This window comes from Accipiter gentilis, chromosome 16 (genome assembly GCF_929443795.1).
Source record: "Accipiter gentilis chromosome 16, bAccGen1.1, whole genome shotgun sequence".
Lineage (NCBI taxonomy): Eukaryota > Metazoa > Chordata > Aves > Accipitriformes > Accipitridae > Astur > Astur gentilis.
This window is the reverse complement of record NC_064895.1, coordinates 1,104,510-1,123,080: the sequence shown is the minus strand read 5'-3', so window position 1 is coordinate 1,123,080 and position 18,571 is coordinate 1,104,510. Positions and strand designations below refer to the sequence as shown.

Here is an 18,571-nt window from a genome sequence, read left to right as displayed (position 1 = left end):
GGCGCCCGCTGAGGCCCCGCCCCGCGGGGGATGATGGGAAAGGAGAGGGCGCCGCGCGGGGGATTGTGGGAAGCGCAGTCCGCCGCCGGCAGCTGCGGCTTCCCCCCCACCCCCTCCCCCACGGCGGACTACACTTCCCACAACCCCCCGCGCGCGGGGAATGCTGGGAAGGTGGAGGACGCGGGAGGCGGGGCTACGTGGCGTGGGCGGGCGGGGGGCGGTCCTGCCTCAGTTTCCCGCTCTGGACGGGGGCGGGGGGGTATAAGGGGGGGGGCATGGGGGGGGACGGGGGGGACGGGGACAGACGGACAGGGATGGACATGGATCCGTGGACGGGGACAGTGGGGACAGGCGGGGGGGGGGAACAGGGACAGACGGACAGGGACCTATGGATGGGGACAATGGGGACAGGGACAGACGGACAGGGACCTATGGATGGGGACAATGGGGACAGGGACAGACGGACAGGGAAGGACAGGGAGCCATGGATGGGGACAATGGGGACAGGGACAGACGGACAGGGAAGGACAGGGAGCCATGGATGGGGACAATGGGGACAGGGACAGACGGACAGGGAAGGACAGGGAGCCATGGATGGGGACAATGGGGACAGGGACAGACGGACAGGGAAGGACAGGGAGCCATGGATGGGGACAATGGGGACAGGGACAGACGGACAGGGAAGGACAGGGAGCCATGGATGGGGACAATGGGGACAGGGACAGACGGACAGGGAAGGACAGGGAGCCATGGATGGGGACAATGGGGACAGGGACAGACGGACAGGGAAGGACAGGGAGCCATGGATGGGGACAATGGGGACAGGCAGGGTGGGACAGGGACAGACGGACAGGGAGGGATGGGGGGGCATGGATGGGGACAGAGGCGGTGTGGTGGGGACGGATGGACGGGGATGGACAGGGTGGGATGGGGACAGACGGACAGGGTGTGAGAGGGATGGACGGGGACAGTGGGGACAGGCAGGGTGCGATGGGGACAGACAGACAGGGAGGGACAGGGACAGACGGGGAGGGGGACGGACAGATGGACGGGCAGTGATGGGGACAGGCCAGAGGTGACAATGGTCGGACTGGGACCAGCTGGGACGGTCGGGGTGTGACAGGGACAGACAAGGAGCTGTGGGGACAAATGGACGCCTGTGCTGAGAGCAGACTGGGAGCACTGGGAATAGCCTGGGAGCAGTGGGGACAGGGGACGCCTGGACTGGGAGCAGACTGGGAGCACTGGGAATAGCCTGGGAGCAGTGGGGACAGGGGACGCCTGGACTGGGAGCAGACTGGGAGCACTGGGAATAGCCTGGGAGCAGTGGGGACAGGGGACGCCTGGACTGGGAGCAGACTGGGAGCACTGGGAATAGCCTGGGAGCAGTGGGGACAGGGGACGCCTGGACTGGGAGCAGACTGGGAGCACTGGGAATAGCCTGGGAGCAGTGGGGACAGGGGACGCCTGGACTGGGAGCAGACTGGGAGCACTGGGAATAGCCTGGGAGCAGTGGGGACAGGGGACGCCTGGACTGGGAGCAGACTGGGAGCACTGGGAATAGCCTGGGAGCAGTGGGGACAGGGGACGCCTGGACTGGGAGCAGACTGGGAGCACTGGGGATAGACTGGGAGCACTGGGGACAGGGGACGCCTGGACTGGGAGCAGACTGGGAGCACTGGGAATAGCCTGGGAGCAGTGGGGACAGGGGACGCCTGGACTGGGAGCAGACTGGGAGCACTGGGGATAGACTGGGAGCACTGGGGACAGAGATGTCTGAACTGGAAGCACTGGAAGCGAACTGGAAGCACTGGGGACAGCAGCACACCCGGACTGGGAGCACTGGGATTGCACTGGGGTCCCTGTGTGGTGCTGGGGCTGGCGGGGGATACTGGGGGGGTCCTGGGGACACTGGGGGGTCTCAGTCCTTGTCCTGGGGGGCTCCCGGGCCGGTGGGAGGGGTCCCAGTGCTGGTATAGGGATGCCGGTATGGGGGTCCCAGTGCCGGTATGGGGGTCCCAGTGCCGGCATAGGGGTCCCAGTGCTAGTATAGGGGTCCAGGTGCCAGTATAGGGGTCCCGGTGCCGGTATGGGGTCCCAGTGCCAGTATAGGGGTCCTGGTGCCGGTGGCAGTGCCAGTATAGGGGTCCCAGTGCCAGTATAGGGGTCCTGGTGCCGGTGGCAGTGCCAGTATAGGGGTGCTGGTGCCAGTATGGGGGTCCTGGTGCCGATGCCAATATGGTCCTGATGCTGGTATAGTGGTCCCAGTGGTGGTGCCAGTATGGGTGTCCTGGTGCTGGTATGGGGGTCAAGGTGCTGGTATGGGGGTCCTGGTGCCTCTATAGGGTCCCAGTGCTGTTATAGTGGTCCTGGTGCCTGTATGGGGGTCCCGGTGCCAGTATAGGGTCCCGGTACCAATATGGGGGCCCGGTGCCGGTATAGGGGTGCCAGTGCTAGTATGGGGGTCCTGGCGGCAATATAGGGTCCCAGTGCCAGTATAGGGTCCCAGTGCTGGTATGGGGGTGCTGATATAGGGCCCCAGTGCTGTTATAGGGTCCCGGTGCTGGTATGGGGTGCTGGTGCCAGTGCCAGAATAGGGGTGCTGGTGCTAGTATGGGGGTCCCGCTGCTGATATAGGGTCCCGGTGCTGGTATAGGGGTGCCAGTGCCGGTATAGGGTGCCAGTGCCAGTATGGGGTGCCAGTGCCAGTATAGGGGTCCCGGTGCTGATATAGGGTCCCGGTGCTGGTATAGGGTCCCAGTGCTGGTATGGGGTGTTGGTGCCGGTGCCAGTATGGGGGTCCCAGTGCCGGTATAGGGGTGCCGGTCCTAATATTGGGGGTCCTGGTGCCGATATAGGGTCCCAGTGCCGGTATAGGGTCCCGGTGCCAGTATAGGGGTGCCGGTGCCAGTATGGGGGTCCCGGTGCCGATATAGGGTCCCAGTGCCGGTATAGGGTGCCGGTGCCAGTATAGGGGTGCCGGTGCCAGTATGGGGGTCCCGGTGCCGATATAGGGTCCCAGTGCCGGTATAGGGTGCCGGTGCCAGTATAGGGGTGCCGGTGCCAGTATGGGGGTCCCGGTGCCGATATAGGGTCCCAGTGCTGGTATAGGGTCCCGGTGCCAGTATAGGGGTGCCGGTGCCAGTATGGGGGTCCCGGTGCCGATATAGGGTCCCAGTGCTGGTATAGGGTCCCGGTGGCGGTATAGGGTGCCGGTGCCGGTGCCAGTATGGGGGTCCCGGTGCCGGTGTGGGCTGCCGGTGCCGGTATCGGGGCCGGGGCGGGGCGGGCGGGGCGGGGCCGCGCCGAGCGCCGGGCGGGGCCGTTCCGCGCCGCTCGCCCTGACCGCGGCACCGGCCCCGGTACCGGCCCCGCCCGCCCGCGCCCCGGCCCCGCCGGGCCCAGCCCCGGCCCCGGCACCACCCCCGGCATCACCGGCATCGCCCCCGCCGCCACCGGCACCACCGGCATCGCCCCCACCGGGCGCGGGGCCCGGACCCCCCCCCCAGGTACCGGCGGCGGGGAGGCCCGGGGGGGTGGGGGGGGGCGGCACCGGGGAGGGGGGGGTAGGACCAGGGATGCGGCCGGGATGGGGGAGGGGGGGGGGGGCACATGTTCCCCTCCTCCCCCCCACGGACGCCCGGGTCCTCCCCGGGGTTCGGTGGGGCCTGTATAAGGGGGGGGGATGGGACACGAGCGGCCTTTTGCACACGCGTGTGCCCCCCCGCACCCCCACCTCCCCCCCGCATGTGTGAGCTGCTCTTGCACACGCGGGGGTAGCTCCGCGCACACGTGTGACCCCCCCCCCCCGCCCCTTTGCAGACGTGCTTGCACCCCCGTGCACGCGCGTGTGCCCCCCTTGCACACGCGCGTGCAAGGCCTGCAGGTGCGTCCACGCATGCCGGCACCCGTGCGTGTGTCCGTGTCCCTCCCCCTCCCCCGACACGGATGTGACCCCCCCCCCCGGCACGCTTGTGCATCCCCTTTGCACCCGCGTGTGCAAACACTTGCACACGCGTGTGCACCCTCGCGTGCCTCTGCACACGCGTGTGCAGCCCCTCCACGCGTGTGCAGCCCTCACAGGCCTGTGCACCCGCTTGCACACGTGTGTGCTTCCCCCCCCCGGCCCCCGCACCGCCGTGTGCCCCTCGCAGCCCGTCCCACTCTCTCCGCCCTTCCCCGTGTCGCGACAGGCCGCCATATCCCGACATGCCATGTCGGCGGGGGCGGCGCGGGGGCACTCTCTCCCCCCCACTCCCCTCCTCCCAGCTCCGCTCTGTCGCGACACGCGACCGGCGCTGTCGCATGTCGTGACAGACACACACCCTTCCCGGCCCCCCCCCGGGTCGCTGGTTCCCCCGCTGCTGCCTCAGTTTCCCCGTTCGGACCCGTTTGGGGGGGGGGCGGGGGGAAGGCTCCATCCCTTACCGGGATGACGTCACCGCGTGACGTGATGTCACCACGGGGGGGACACGACACCTGGAGGGGCGGGTCGTGTCGTGTCGTGTCCCCCCCCCCCCCGGCCCCGCACGCCTGGGTCCTTTGGGGTGACGCTAAGCCCCGCCCACGCCCCCCGCGGTGACTCACCCCCCCACCTAATTTTAGTGATGACCTCATCTGCCGGCTCCACTGTTGCCATGGCAACTCCCCCCCCCAAATTTTCAGGGGCCTGATCCCCCCCCCGGGACCCCTCAGCCCCTGGGGTCCCCCCGGACACGTGTGTCCCCCACCAGCCCTGCCTCAGTTTCCCCTGGCACGTTTGCACGCCGCGTGCGGCCTTGCACGCCCTCTTGCACGCTCCCGCGCACTCTTGTACGCTTGTGCACACCCTTACGTGCCCGTACGCCCTCTTGCACACTCGTGCATCCTCTCGCACGCTCGTGTGCCCTCTGTGCATTACAGCCCCCCCCCGTGTCCCCCTGGCCTAGTGGGTGCACATGCATAGGAGTGCACACACGGGTGGGAGGAAGGGTACGTGTGTGCACACACACAAACTGGGGGTGCACACACAGGAGAGAGCGTGCAAACACGTGTAGGGGTGCACACAGGTGTGCAAGGGGCTGCAGGTGCCTGCAAGGGGTGCTCAGAGATGCAGGGCTGCATGTGGGGGTGCAAGGGGGGGTGCACGGGTGGGTAAGGGTGCATCTGGGTGCAAGGGAGTGCATAGACGTGCTGGGGGTGCACACACATGTGGGGCTGCACGTGTGAGTGCAAGGGCATGCACATGCAGGAAAGGGGGGGGACATGAGTGCAAGGGGGTGCACACACGTGGGGCTGCAGACATGGGTGCAAGGGGTCGCAGAGCATGCAAGGGCGTGCATATATGGAGTTACACGCGGGGGTGCACGGGCACGTGGGGCTGCACACACGTGTGTAAAGGGGTGCCCATGCATGCAAGGGGGTGCCCGTGGGTGCAAGGGGGCGCACACACATGTGAGGCTGCAGATATGCATGCAAGTGGGTGCACATGCATGTAAAGGGGTGCCCATGCATTCAAGGGGGTGCACATGGGTGCAAGGGGGTGCACATGTGTGTAAAGGGATGCCCACGCATGCAAGGGAGTGCACACACACGAGGCTGCAGACATGGGTGCACACGCGTGTAAAGGGGTGCCCATGCATGCAAGGGGCTGCCCATGGGTGCAAGTGGGTGCACATGTGTGTAAAGAGGTGCCCACGGGTGCAAGGGGGTGCACACTCACACACACACACACGTGGGGCTGCACATATGGGTGCAAGTGGGTGCACACACGTGTAAAGGGGTGCCCATGCATGCAAGGGCCTGCCTGTGGGTGCAAGGGGGTGCACACACATGTGGGCTGCAGACATGCATGCAAGTGGGTACATATGCATGTAAAGGGGTACCATGCATGCAAGGGGCTGCCCATGGGTGCAAGTAGGTGCATACGTGTGTAAAGGGATGCCCATGCATGCAAGGGAGTGCACACACATGGGGCTGCAGACGTGGGTGCACACGCGTGTAAAGGGGTGCCTATGCATGCAAGGGGCTGCCCATGGGTGCAAGGGGGTACACACACGCACACACACACACACACGTGGGGCTGCAGACATGGGTGCACACATGTGTAAAGGAGTGCCTGTGCATGCAAGGGGGTGCCCATGGGTGCGCACACACACGGGGCTGCATGCATGAGTGCAAGGGGGTGCCCACGTGTGTAAAGGGGTGCCCACAGGTGTGAGGGGGTGTGCATACACACACACATGGGGCTGCACACATGGGTGCAAGTGGGTGCACACACGTCTAAAGGGGTGCCCACGCATGCAAGGGGGTGTAGACATGGGTGCAAGGGGGTGCACACACATGTGGGGATGCAGACATGCATGCAAGTGGGTGCACATGCATGTAAAGAGGTGCCCGCGCATGCAAGGGGCTGCCTGTGGGTGCCAGTGGGTGCCCACGTGTGTAAAGGGGTGCCCATGGGTGCAAGAGGGTGCACACACACGTGGGGATGCAGACATGCATGCAAGTGGGTGCACACGCATGTAAAGGGGTGCCCGCGCATGCAAGGGGGTGCCCGTGGGTGCAAGGGGGTGTGGACACACACACGTGGGGCTGCAGACACGGGTGCACACATGTGTAAAGGAGTGCCCGTGCATGCAAGGGGGTGCCCCCGGGTGCAAGGGGGTGCACATGCACGTAAAGGGGTGCCCATGCATGCAAGGGGCTGCCTATGGACACGTGGGGCTGCACAGATGGGTGCAAGGGGGTGCCCACGTGTGTAAAGGGGTGCCCACGCATGCAAGGGGCTACCCGTGGGTGCAAGGCGGGGAGCACCCCCCCGCTCCCGCTGACACCCCTCCCGCAGGCCGGGGGGCGGCAGGGGGGTGCGGGGGGCCCCCGCCATGGCCTGCCTGCACGAGACGCGGACGCCCTCGCCCTCGCTGGCGCTGGCCTCGGACGGGACCCCGGAGCAGGAGCTGACCCCCACGCAGTGCGTGCTGCGCGACGTGTTGCCCGCCGGCCCCGCAGCCCCCGCAGCCCCCCCGGAGGCCTGGCCCCGTCGCGGGCCCCCCCGGCACCCTGACCTGGGTTCCGAGGGAGCGGGACCCCTGGCCGCCGAGGCCGCCCACCTTCGGTGCCAGGCGGGTGGGGGGTTCCTGGAGGGGCTTTTCGGCTGCCTCAAGCCCGTCTGGACCATGATCGGCAAAGCCTACGCCGCCGAGCACAAGCACCCCCAGGAAGGTGAGGGGGCACGGGGCAAGGGGGGGGCAGCATGGGTGCTATGGGGCTGGGAGGGGGCGAGGGGGCCGGGAGGGTGCTACGGGGCTGGGAGGGGGCAAAGAAGGGTCCTATGGGGCCAGGAGGGTGCTAGACGGCAAGGGAGGGTGTAAGGGGTCAGGGAGGGTGAAGTGAGGGTAAAGAAGGGTGCTATGGGGCAGGGATTGGGGTACTGGGGTGCAGGAGACAACAGGGGTGGCAATAGGGCGGGAGAAGGGGTGCAGAGGAGGGTGCCACAGGACCCGGAGGGTGCAGTGGGACAGGGATGGGGCAAAGCAGGGTGCAGTGGGGCAGGGAGTGGGGTGCAACGGGGCGGGATGGGAACAGTAGGGCTGGGGTGAGGGTGCCAAGGCAGGGGGGCTGCACCCTGGGCACGCCAGCACGCGGGTGCCGTGGCTGTGGGTGCACCAGGGGTGCCGGTGCGCGGGTGCCATGGGCGCGGGTGCCCGCAGACCCCTGGGAAGTGCCCTTCGAGGAGATCCTGGACCTGCAGTGGGTGGGCAGCGGGGCGCAGGGCGCCGTCTTCCTGGGCCGCTTCCACGGCGAGGAGGTGGCCGTGAAGAAGGTGAGGGACCTCAAGGAGACCGACATCAAGCACCTGCGCAAGCTCAAGCACCCCAACATCATCACCTTCAAGTGAGCGTGGGTGCTGCTGGCACCGGCGTGGGCGTGGGGCACAGGCACGGCGTGGGCATGGACGTGCTATAGGCATGGGGACACCGTGGGCACAGGGCACGGACATGGCACGCGGCATGGTCGTGCCATGGTCATGGAGTGTGGAGGTGGCACGGACAAGCTGTGGGCACGGGGCATGGACGTGGCACGGGGCATGGAACACGGACATGGCATGGGCAAACCATGGGCGTGGGGCATGGAGAGCATCATGGGCATGGAGAACACCATGGGCACAGGGCATGGACACAGCATGGGCATGGACATGCACATGGTATGGGGCATGGATGTGCCATGGGCATGGGGCAGAGACATGGACATGGCATGGGCATGAGGGATGGAGGCACGGACATGGCATGGCCGTGGACACGCCATGGGCAAGCCACGGACAGAGAGGACACCATGGGCACAGGGCATGGACACGTCATGGTCATAGGCATGAATACAGCATGAGGTGTGGACATGCCATGTGCAAGCCATGGGCATGGGGAACACCATGGGCACAGGCCACAGACATGAGCATGAACATGGCATGGGCATGAACACGGCATGGACATGCCATGGGCACAGGCATAGGGGTCATGGATGCAACATGGGCATGGGACACCAACACGGCTTGTGCACGGGGAACACCAGCATGGCATGGACCTGGGTGGGCAGGACATGGCATGGACCTGGGGCACTGACATGCCATGGGCAGGGGGCACACTGGCATGTCCCACATGTGGCACAGGGGACGGCCACACCATGGGACAGGTCTGTCACAGGCGGGGCACTCTCAGGGCAGGGCGATGTGGGCGCAGATGGGTGCCCCAGTGCTCTGGCGCTGATGGGAGCCCCGATTCAGATAGGTGCCCCAGTATCCCAGTGCTACTGGGTGTCTGGGTGCAGATGGGTGCTCCTACTGCTAACGGGGGGGTGGGCTTGAGAGCAGATGGGTGCTCCAATTCAGTTGGGTGCTCCTAGCGCTAATGGGGGAGGCTTGGGTGCAAATGGGTGCCCCAGCACAGATGGGTGCTGGCAGGTACCTGAGTGCAGATGGGTGTCCTGGAGAAGTTGGGTGCTCCGGTGCAGCTAGGTGCTGCCGGGTGCCCCAGCTGGCCAGGCAGTGGGTGCTGAGGGTGCCGCTGTGCCCGCAGGGGTGTGTGCACCCAGGCACCCTGCTACTGCATCATCATGGAGTTCTGCGCCCAGGGCCAGCTGTACGAGGTGCTGCGCGCCGGGCGCAAGGTCACCCCCTCCCTCCTCGTCGACTGGTCCATGGGCATCGCCGGCGGCATGAACTACCTGCACCTCCACAAGATCATCCACCGCGACCTCAAGTCGCCCAAGTGAGCGGGGATGGGGGCTCAGGGAGCACCCGTGGGTGCTGGGGTGGGCGCCCCAGGTGATGGCGTGCCCGCGACGGTGCCGTGCCCATGGTGGGGACATGCATGTGGCTGTTGCATGATCGTGGCAGTTCCATGCCCTTGGTGGTGCCTTGTCCTCGGTGGCTGCATGCTGGTGACGGTTGCATGTCCATGGCAGTGCCGTGTCCTTGTTGGTGGCGTGCCCATGGCAGAACAGTGACCATGGTGGTGCCATGCCCATGGCGGTGACATGTCCTTGCTGGTGACACGTCCACGGTGGTGCCATGCCCATGACGGTGACATGTCCTTGCTGGTGACACGTCCACGGCGGTGCCATGCCCTTGGCAGAGCAGCGACGGTGGTGGTTGCATGCCCATGGCAGTTGCATGCCCGTAGCAGCGCCATGTCTATGGTGGCTGCGCGTCCATGGCAGTGACATGGCCATGACAGTGACGTGTCCATGACAGTGCTCTGCTTACGGCAGTGCATTGACCTTGGTGGTTGCATGTCCGTGGCAGCACCATACCCATGGTGGTTCCATGCCCACAGCAATTGCATGACCGTGGTGGTGCCATGCTCGTGGCGGTGGCGGTGCTGTGTCCGTGGTGGTGGCATGCCCACACCAGGATCACGCTCACAGCAGTTGCATGCCCGTGATAGTGCTGTGCCCACGGTGGTGCCACGTCCATGACTGTGTTGTGCCCATGGTGGTGGCATACCCATGACCCGATGATGCTTGTAGCAGTTGCATGCCTGTGGCGGTGCCGTGCCCATGTCATTGGCGTGTCATTGGCGTGGTGCTGGCGTGGTGCTGAGCGGGTGCCCCCCAGCATGCTCATCACCTACGACGACGTGGTGAAGATCTCGGACTTTGGCACCTCCAAGGAGCTCATTGACAAGAGCACCAAGATGTCCTTTGCCGGCACCGTGGCCTGGATGGCACCCGAGGTCATCCGCAACGAGCCTGTCTCCGAGAAGGTTGACATCTGGTGAGGACACAGGGACCTCGGGGACATTGGGGACATGGGAACCTTCGGGACACCAGGAAGCGGTGGCGGCACTGGGGAGACAGCAACACGGGGGGCTTTGAGAGGCAATGGGGACATTGGGGGGCACAGGAAGCATTGGGGATAATAGGAACAGGGGACATCAGAGACATGAAGCCTCAGGGACACTGCAGGGGACCAGAGATGGGGACGTTTGGGATACCGGGAGGGACATCGCAGGGACAGGGAGATCAGGGACCACAGAAGCAGCAGGGAACGCCGGGGACACCAGTACGGGCAGAAGCAGGGAGGGGACCCAGGGCGGGGGGGACCAGGGCACAGCAGGAGGACACTGGGGGTGCCCAGCCGTGGGCGACAGGGGCTGTGGGTGACATCATTGCCCCCAGGTCCTTCGGGGTGGTGCTGTGGGAGCTGCTGACGGGTGAGATCCCCTACAAGGACGTGGACTCGTCGGCCATCATTTGGGGGGTGGGCAGCAACAGCCTCCACCTGCCCGTCCCCTCCGGCTGTCCTGACGGCTTCAAGGTGCTGCTGCGCCAGTGCTGGTGAGTGCACCCACGGGGACACCCCACCTGGGGAAATCCTGCTGGGGACACCCCACCATCAGGACACCCCACCTGGGGGACACACTATGGGCACCCATGCCATGGATGGGTCATGCCATGGGGGACCTGCCATTGGCACCCCAATGTGGGCAGTGCAGGGGGGGACCCCCTGGTGATAGGGGGCCCCCCACCATGGGGGTGCCCCCACCCTGGGGGGTGCACCCATGAGCATCCCATGCCAGGCTGCACCCCGTGTGTCTTGGACACCCCATGTGTCCTGTGCACCCTTCTCTGCCCGTGGTCCCAAAAAGGCTCGGCACCCACCCAGCACCCCCCCCAGCACCCAGCTGGCCCCCCCTGCCCGCACCCAGTGCCGTGCCGCTCCCTCCAGGAACAGCAAGCCCCGGAACCGGCCGTCCTTCCGCCAGATCCTGCTGCACCTCGACATCGCCTCTGCTGACGTCCTCTCCACCCCCCAGGAGACCTACTTCAAATCCCAGGTACCCAGCACCCCAGGACCTCGGGACCCCCAGCACCTCAGGTCCGCTGGCACCCAGGGACCCCCAGTGCCCTGGGATTCCCAGCATCCAGGAACCCGCCAGCACCTGGGACCCCCAAACCCTGCAGGACACCTACTTCAAATCCCTGGTACACAGCACCCTGGGGACCCCAGCACCCCAAGAGCCCCAGGATACCCCAGCACCCAGGGACCTGCTACAAATCCCAGTGACTGTGAGGGCTGGCGCTGGGGGAACTGGTGCCAAGCAGTAGCTGGCGCCCAGGGCATCCAGGCCCAGTATATCCCAGTGCCTAGAGTAGCTGCACCCAGGCAATCCCAGTGCCCAGGGTACCTGGTGTCTGGGGTATCTCATGCCCATGGTGGCTGGCACCCACCGTAGCCAGTGCCCGGTGCCTGTGCTACCAGAGCCTGGGGTAGCCAGTGCCAGTGTTGCCCAGTGCCCATGGTAGCCAGTGCCTGGGGTGCCTGGTACCTGTGTTAGCCGGTGCCTGGGATGCGCAGTGCCCACAGTAGCTGGTACCTGTGGTGCCCACTGCCCATGGTAGCCGGTGCCCAGTGTGCCCGGTACCTGCAGTACCCCGTGCCTGGAGTGCCCAGTGCCTGCAGTAACTGGTGTCCAGGGTGCCCAGTGCCCATGGTAGCTGGTGCCCAGGGTGCCCAGTGCCCAGTGTAGCTGGTGCCCAGGGTGCCCGGTGCCCTTGGTAGCCGGTGCCCGTGTGCTGCAGGCGGAGTGGCGGGAGGAGGTGAAGCTGCATTTTGAGAAGATCAAGTCAGAGGGGACGTGTCTGCACCGGCTGGAGGAGGAGCTCATCAACCGTCGGCGCGAAGAGCTCCGGTGGGGCCCGTCTGCGGGACACGGGGACACTGGGGACATGGGGTTCTGAGGACCAGCTGGGGATACTGGGGGTACTGGGGCATCAGAGACATAGAGGGGGCCAAGGGCAGGGGTTATCAGGGGGTGCTGGGGTACAAGGAGGGCTGTTGGGGACTGGTCCCTGCGCGTGGTGGGGTGCGTGTGCCGATGCCATACGTGCCCTGGGTGCCAGGCACGCGCTGGACATTCGGGAGCACTACGAGCGCAAGCTGGAGCGCGCCAACAACCTCTACATGGAGCTCAGCGCCCTCATGCTGCAGCTGGAGCTCAAGGAGAAGGAGCTGCTCAGGTGAGTGGACACCCCACAGCCACGGCCAAGCCTATAGCCAGCCAATGGCCATGGTCAATCCTGTAGCACCGGTTGGCCATGGCCAACGATCCCATAGCCAGGCCATGGCCACGGCCAACCCTATAACCACCCCATGGCCACAGGCAATCTTATATCCACCCCAAAGCCACCCTATGGCCAACCCTATATCTACCCCATGGCCATGGCCAACCCTGTATCTACCCCGTGGCCACCCCATGGCCATGATCACCCCTATACCCATCCCATGGCTCCCCTGAGCCCGTGGCCAGCCCTTACCCACCCCATGGCCACCACCCCAAGGCTGTGGCCACCCCACGCCACATCCCTGGGGTGCGGGGTGCCCACGCGTGGCCCGTGGCAGGCGGGAGCAGGCACTGGAGAAGCGCTACCCTGGGCTCTTCAAGCCACGGGCGCCGCGGGGGCTCCTGCACGGCAACGCCGTCGAGACCCTCATCAAGAAACGCAACGTCCCCCAGAAGCTCTCGCCCCACGGCAAGCGGTGCGCCCAGACGCCTGGGTCCCTCAAGGGAGGGTGGGGGGATGGACCCTGGGTCCTTTGGGGTGGGGGGGGTCTGGGTGCCTGGGTGCTTTGGGTTGGAGGGGCATGTACGTGTGGGTCCCTCCGGGTTGGGGGGTGCTGGGGACATGTGGGTGCTTGGGGGGCTGGGAGCCCAGATATTGGGTCCTTTGGTCTGGGAGCTTGGGTGCCTGGTGTCTTTGGGGTGGGGGGGTCTGGGGTCTTTTGGGGTGGGGGAGGTTCTGGGGGTTTGGACACCTGGGTCTTTTAGGTAGGAGGCATGGACGTGTGTGTCCATCAGGGTTGGGGGGGGGGGGTCTGGGGTCCTGGATGTGTGGGTCCTTGGGGGCTGGGAGCCCACACACCTGGGTCCTTTTGCGGGGGGACAGGTCTGGGGGCTTGGGTGCCTGGGGTCCTTTGGGCTGGGGAGGGCTCTGGGGATGCAGATGCCTGGCGACCCTTGGGGGGGCAGTCTGGGGGTGCGGGTGTCTGACATCTTTTGGGGGTTCTGGGGCTGCAGATGCCACTGTCCCTTGGAGGGGGGGTCTTTTGGGGGCGTCTAGACATGGGCGTCCCTCCTGGCTGGGTGGGGGCTGTTCTGGGGGCTCCCAGGCGCTTGGGTCCCCATCTGCAGCCCTTCCCCGTGTCGTGTCCCCCCCCAGACCCGACATCCTGAAGCCGGAGGTGCTGCTGCCCAAGCTGGATGCAGCCATGGCGCAGGTGGCCCTGCCGGGGTGTCCCAAGGGCCCCCCCTCGCCCGGGCGCAGCCGCCGGGCCAAGGGCCGCCATCGCAAAGCGGGACCCCGGGGGGGGTGTGGGGAGCCGGGTCCTGAGGCCGGACCCCCCCGGGGGCTCCCCGGACCCCCCCCAGCCGCCACAGGCCCCGACCTCCTCGGGGGCACCCTGGAGGCTGCGGGTGTCCCCCCGGCCACGGTACCTGATGCTGGACCTGAGGGGGCAACGGGCACCCAAGGGTCCCCCCCGCCACGGCCCCCCGCTCCCGGTGAGCCCGAACGGGAGAGCGGGGCTGGCCGGGGGGGGAAAGCGGGGACCGGGCAGCACCTCACCCCCGCAGCACTGCTGTACCGGGCGGCCGTCACCCGTGGGCAGGTGAGAGCCCCAGATGCCTGGGTCCATTTTTGGGGGTGGGTGGGGGGACAGGACCCCCAAGTGCATCCTAGCAGTGGGGAGTGGTATGGATCCTTTCTGGGAAAGGGGTTTGGGGGGGGTCAGACACAGGGGTGCCTCCTGAGGAGGGGGGTCAGGACCCTTGGGTCCATCTTGGGGGGCGGGGGGGGCAGGACCCCTGAGTTCATCCTGGGGTGGGTGGGGGGGTGAGGACTAGTGGGTCCCTCCTGAGGAGCAGTGGGATGACCCTAATGCACACCCCCCCTCTGCCCCCAGAAGCGGGGGGTCTCATCGGAGGAGGAGGAGGGCGAAGTGGACAGCGAGGTGGAGCTGCCGCTGCGGCAGAGGTGGGTGCTGACCCCCACCCCCGTCGGCTGCCGGGGTCCATCCAGGTGTCCATGGGTGCTCAGACACGCAGGATGGGTGCAGGAGGGGGGTCCATGGGTGCCCTGGATGGGTGCAAGGGGCCAGTGGGTGTTTGGACACCCAGGATGGATGGGGTGGGGAGGGGGCTACGGATGCTTGGAAGCCCTGGATGGGTGCAGGGAGGGTGGTATCAATGGGTGCTCAGCAGCCCAGGATGGGTGCAGGGGTGTCTGTGGATGCCTGGATGCCCAAGATGGGTGCGGAGGGGGGTAATCCATGGGTGCTCAGACACCTGGGATGGATGCAGGGAATCAGCAGATGCCCAGGATGGGTGCAGGGGGAGGCTGTGGGTCCCCGAATGCCTTGGTCCTCACCCCCCCACACACACTCTCCCCCTCCCTAGGTGGCCCCCGGGCATGAGCAAGCGCCAGTCTCTGTCGACCTTCAGCTCGGAGAACTTCTCGGATGGGGACGGGGATGGGGACGGGGACGAGGGGCACACGAGCGAGCCCTCGCACAGTGCCACCCCCGACGTGGGAAGCACCAACACGGACGAGCGTCCCGATGACCGTTCCGAGGACCTGCTCTCCCAGGGCTCCGAGATCCCCCTGGATGCCGCTCCCCCCGAGGGTCCTGGCCGCCGTCAAGGGGGGCTCAGCCCCAAGGTGATGCCCCCACCCCAGGGTGGGTGCTGGGGAGCACCCACAGCCCCCCCAGGGATGGGTGACACCATGGGGTGGGATCCTCCCAGCATGGGGTGGGGGGTTCCTAGGGTCTCCCAGGGCTGGTACTACGGGGTGGGGGTCCTTAAGGTGCTCGAGGATAGGGCTAGCAAGGGCATGGAGGTCTCTCAGGGTCCCCCCAGGGACAGGTACCGTCGGATAGGGGTCCCTGGGGTCCCCCCAGAGCTGGGTATTATGGAGTAGGGGTCCCTAGGGTCCCCCAGGGCTTGGTGTTATGAGGTAGGGTGTCCCCTGAGCCCCCCCAGGACAGGATTAGCAAGGGGAAGGGTGTCTCTAGGATGGCCCATGGCTTGGTACTATGGGCTGCAGGGGTCCTTAGGGTCCCCTAGGGCTGGGTAGTGTCGGGCAGGGATCCCCTGAGCCCCCCCCCCCCAGGATGAGGTTAGCAAAGGGAAGGGGGTCCCCAGGGCCCCCTGGGATGGGTACCATGGAGTAGGGGGGGTCCCTAGGCTTCCCCAGGGCTAAGTATTATGGAGATGTCCCCCTGAGCCCCCAGGATGGGGTTATCAAGGGGAAGGGTGTTCCTCAGGGTCCCCAGAGATGGGTGCCATTGGGTGGGAGTTCCTAAGGTCCTCCAGGGCTGGGGGGGGGGGGTCCCCTGAGCCCCTCACACTGGGGTTGGCAAGGGGAAGCAGGGGGGTGTGTCCCCCACTGAGTATGGCAGGATCAGGGTCCCCAGACCCCCCTAGGATCAAGTACCACGGGGAGGGGGTGATGTCCCAGGCCCCCCCAAGGGTGGACATCGTGGGCAGGTGGTCTCAGGGGCTCCCCAGGACCTTGGGGAAGGGGACCTCCCCAGTGCCCCCCAGGATGAGCTACTATGGGGAGGGGGTCTTGTGAGCTCCCTATGACAAGGTAACACGGGGAAGGGGGTGCTCCCAGAGACCCTAAAACCAAGTACCATGGGGGGTGTAAGGGAGCATGGGGACTCCCAGGAGGGTCCTGGAGCACCCCAAGGATGGACACCATGGCGGGGGGGTGGCTGGGGGAACCTGAGACCACCTGAAACAAGTGCCACGGGCAGGAGGTGTCCCCTTGGGGATGGAGTGGGAGGGTGTCAGGAACACATACTGTAGGGGGGGGGTGTCAGGCCCCCTCCCCAAATAGGAAGCATGGAGGGGGGGGGTCCCTGGGTCAGGCTATCAGGGGGAGGGGTTCCCCCAGGACCCCCAGCACTGCATACCATGTAGAGGGGGTCCCATAAGCCCCCCCAGGACCTAGCACCTTTGAGAGGGCCTGCCCATTGGCCCGGAGGGGGGGGGCAAGGTTCAGGTGCCATGGGGAGGGGGTCCTAGAACCCCTTCGGGGATGGACACTATGGAGAGGGGGTGCCAGGGTCCCCCAGAACCAAGCGCCATGGTCATGGGCTCCCCAGGATAGGTAGCAAGGGGAGGGGGTGTCCTCTGAACCCCACCCCCCCAGGATGGATCCCATAGGGAAGAGCTCTCAGGATCCACAGAGACCAACAGTCATGGGGGGTCCCAAATACCCCCAGGGCTGGATATCATGTCCAGGGGGTCCCCAGGGCTCCCCGTGATGGGGTAGCAGAGGAAAAGGGGTCCTAAGTCCCCTGGGGATGGTTACCATGGGGGGGGGGTGTGTGTCCCCCAGTACCAAGCATCTTGAAGAAGGGGGGGGGGCTGCAGGAGTCCCCAAGACCAGGTGCTATAGGGGAGGGGTCCGCCAGGGCCCCCCAGGACTTGGTACCATGGGCAGGGGGGTCTCAGGATAAAGCATCACCGGGAGGGGGTCCCCAGGAACAAGCACCATGGGGAGGGGTCCCCCCTGAGCCCCCCCCAGGACCAGATACCATGTGAGAGGGGGTCCCCAAAGCCCCCCAGGGTGGGTAACAACATGGGGAAGGGGTGCCCCAGCCCCCAGGGAGAGTAAGCAAGGGGTAGGGGTCCCCTGAGACCTCCCCAGATACCATGGGGAGGGGTCCTGTGAGCCCCCCCCAGGATGAGACCCCAAGTTCAAGTACCATGGGGAAGGGGTCTCAGGTATGATAGGAAAGGGGTCCCAAAGCCCCCCCCCAGGACCAACTACCACATTGAGAGGGTCCCCCCAGCACTGAGCACCATGCAGGGGGGTGGGTGTCTTGCAAGCCCCCCAGGATGTAGCAGCTTGGGGAGAGGGTCCTCAAGACCCCCAGGGACAGATACCTTGGACAGGGGAACCCCCAAACATCAAGGGCCATGGAAAGGGCATCCCCCAGAACCGGTTACCACAGGGGGGGTGTGTCCTCAGCACTCTGCCCTCCAGAAGGGGGGGGGGGGGTCCCCAAACCCCCCAGAACCAGCTGTGGGGCAGGGGGAGGCTCTGAGGATGTTTAACACCACCCCCACCTTTACATTTTCCCCCCCCCAGGTCTCCGAAGACTCAGACTGCGACAGCGCAGAGCTGGACCACTCAGGCAGCGGCGAGGGGCCCCCCCGACCCACGGCTCCCCCCGGCCTGTGACCTGTCCCCCCACTCCCCTGCACACCCCCCACTTGTACAGCCCCAAATATTTATATAAATATCTATCGATCTCTACAGAAAGCTCTGTGCTGTGTCTGTGCTGGGGGGGGAACAGGGACAACAGGACTTAGGGAGGGGGCACTGGGGGTTATTTGGGGAGGGGGGGGGAAGAACAGGGATAGAGGTTGTCTTGTCTCCCTCTTGTGTTTATGTAGGCACTACTGTAATAGCCCCCACCCCAGAGGTGGAGAGAGAAGGCCTGTGGCCCCAGGCCTGGCCAGAGGATAATTGGGGGGGGAGGCATATAGGGGGCTGAGGCCCCCTCCAGTCCCACCCCTTCTTTACTGGTGGAACTGGGAGCACTAGATGGTGGCAGAGACCCAGGGCTGGAGGCCCAGGGGTAAGTGAAAAGGGGGGGCAACTGCTGCCACCCCACCAAAGCAAGGAAGGTCCCAAATGGACTGGGGTGGTAGGAGGCAAGGCAGAGAGAGTCAACAGACCCAGCTGGGATACTGGTTTCTACTAAAGACCAGTTTGCAGGGTACAGGGAGAAACAGAGAAACCCCCAAAATGCATCTAGAGTACCAAAGACACCCCCCCATCTGCCCCCTCCCCCCCAAGGACTGGTTTATCCCCCATCCCACCCCCAGGGCAAACCCACCATCCCCCAGCTAGGCCATACTGGGAGCACTGGGCAGAACTGGTGGGGGTGTTCAAATAAAGACGGAGACAGGCAAATCCATTAACCAAAATATCCTCCAGTTTCTATTCACAAGGAAAAGCTCCAGTCCATCTTTTTATTAACTTTTTTTTTTGAAAAATTTCCTGACGTTACAGAACT

At 65.7% G+C, this 18,571-nt stretch overlaps 1 protein-coding gene across 5 annotated transcripts; it reads left to right on the top strand.

The window, feature by feature from the left end:
- The first annotated feature begins 5,330 nt into the window (after positions 1 to 5,330).
- Positions 5,331 to 17,787, top strand: MAP3K12 (mitogen-activated protein kinase kinase kinase 12). 5 transcript variants are annotated; one of them, XM_049819279.1, is made up of 14 exons: positions 5,331 to 5,407; positions 6,714 to 7,203; positions 7,692 to 7,875; positions 9,051 to 9,242; positions 10,091 to 10,249; positions 10,654 to 10,812; positions 11,204 to 11,312; positions 12,058 to 12,167; positions 12,379 to 12,495; positions 12,878 to 13,015; positions 13,696 to 14,143; positions 14,438 to 14,508; positions 14,931 to 15,192; positions 17,638 to 17,786. In XM_049819279.1, exons 2-14 carry the CDS (start codon positions 6,864 to 6,866, stop codon positions 17,728 to 17,730), a joined length of 2,382 nt encoding a protein of 793 aa, XP_049675236.1. In that variant the 5' UTR covers positions 5,331 to 5,407; positions 6,714 to 6,863; the 3' UTR covers positions 17,731 to 17,786. The 5 variants fall into 5 exon arrangements, with proteins under 5 accessions (XP_049675236.1, XP_049675234.1, XP_049675235.1 ...); XM_049819277.1 differs by lacking the exon at positions 5,331 to 5,407 and adding an exon at positions 6,041 to 6,093 and having other exon boundaries at positions 6,372 to 7,203; XM_049819278.1 differs by lacking the exon at positions 5,331 to 5,407 and adding an exon at positions 6,314 to 6,537.
- The last annotated feature ends 784 nt before the right edge of the window (positions 17,788 to 18,571 follow it).

Coding starts and splice junctions, on each gene's coding strand:
- MAP3K12 (XM_049819279.1), top strand. CDS start 6,864: ATGGCCTGCCTGCACGAGACGCGGACGCCCTCGCCCTCGCTGGCGCTG. Junction 7,876..9,050: donor CCCAACATCATCACCTTCAA/GTGAGCGTGGGT, acceptor CTGTGCCCGCAG/GGGTGTGTGCACCCAGGCAC. Junction 14,144..14,437: donor CGGCCGTCACCCGTGGGCAG/GTGAGAGCCCCA, acceptor CTCTGCCCCCAG/AAGCGGGGGGTCTCATCGGA.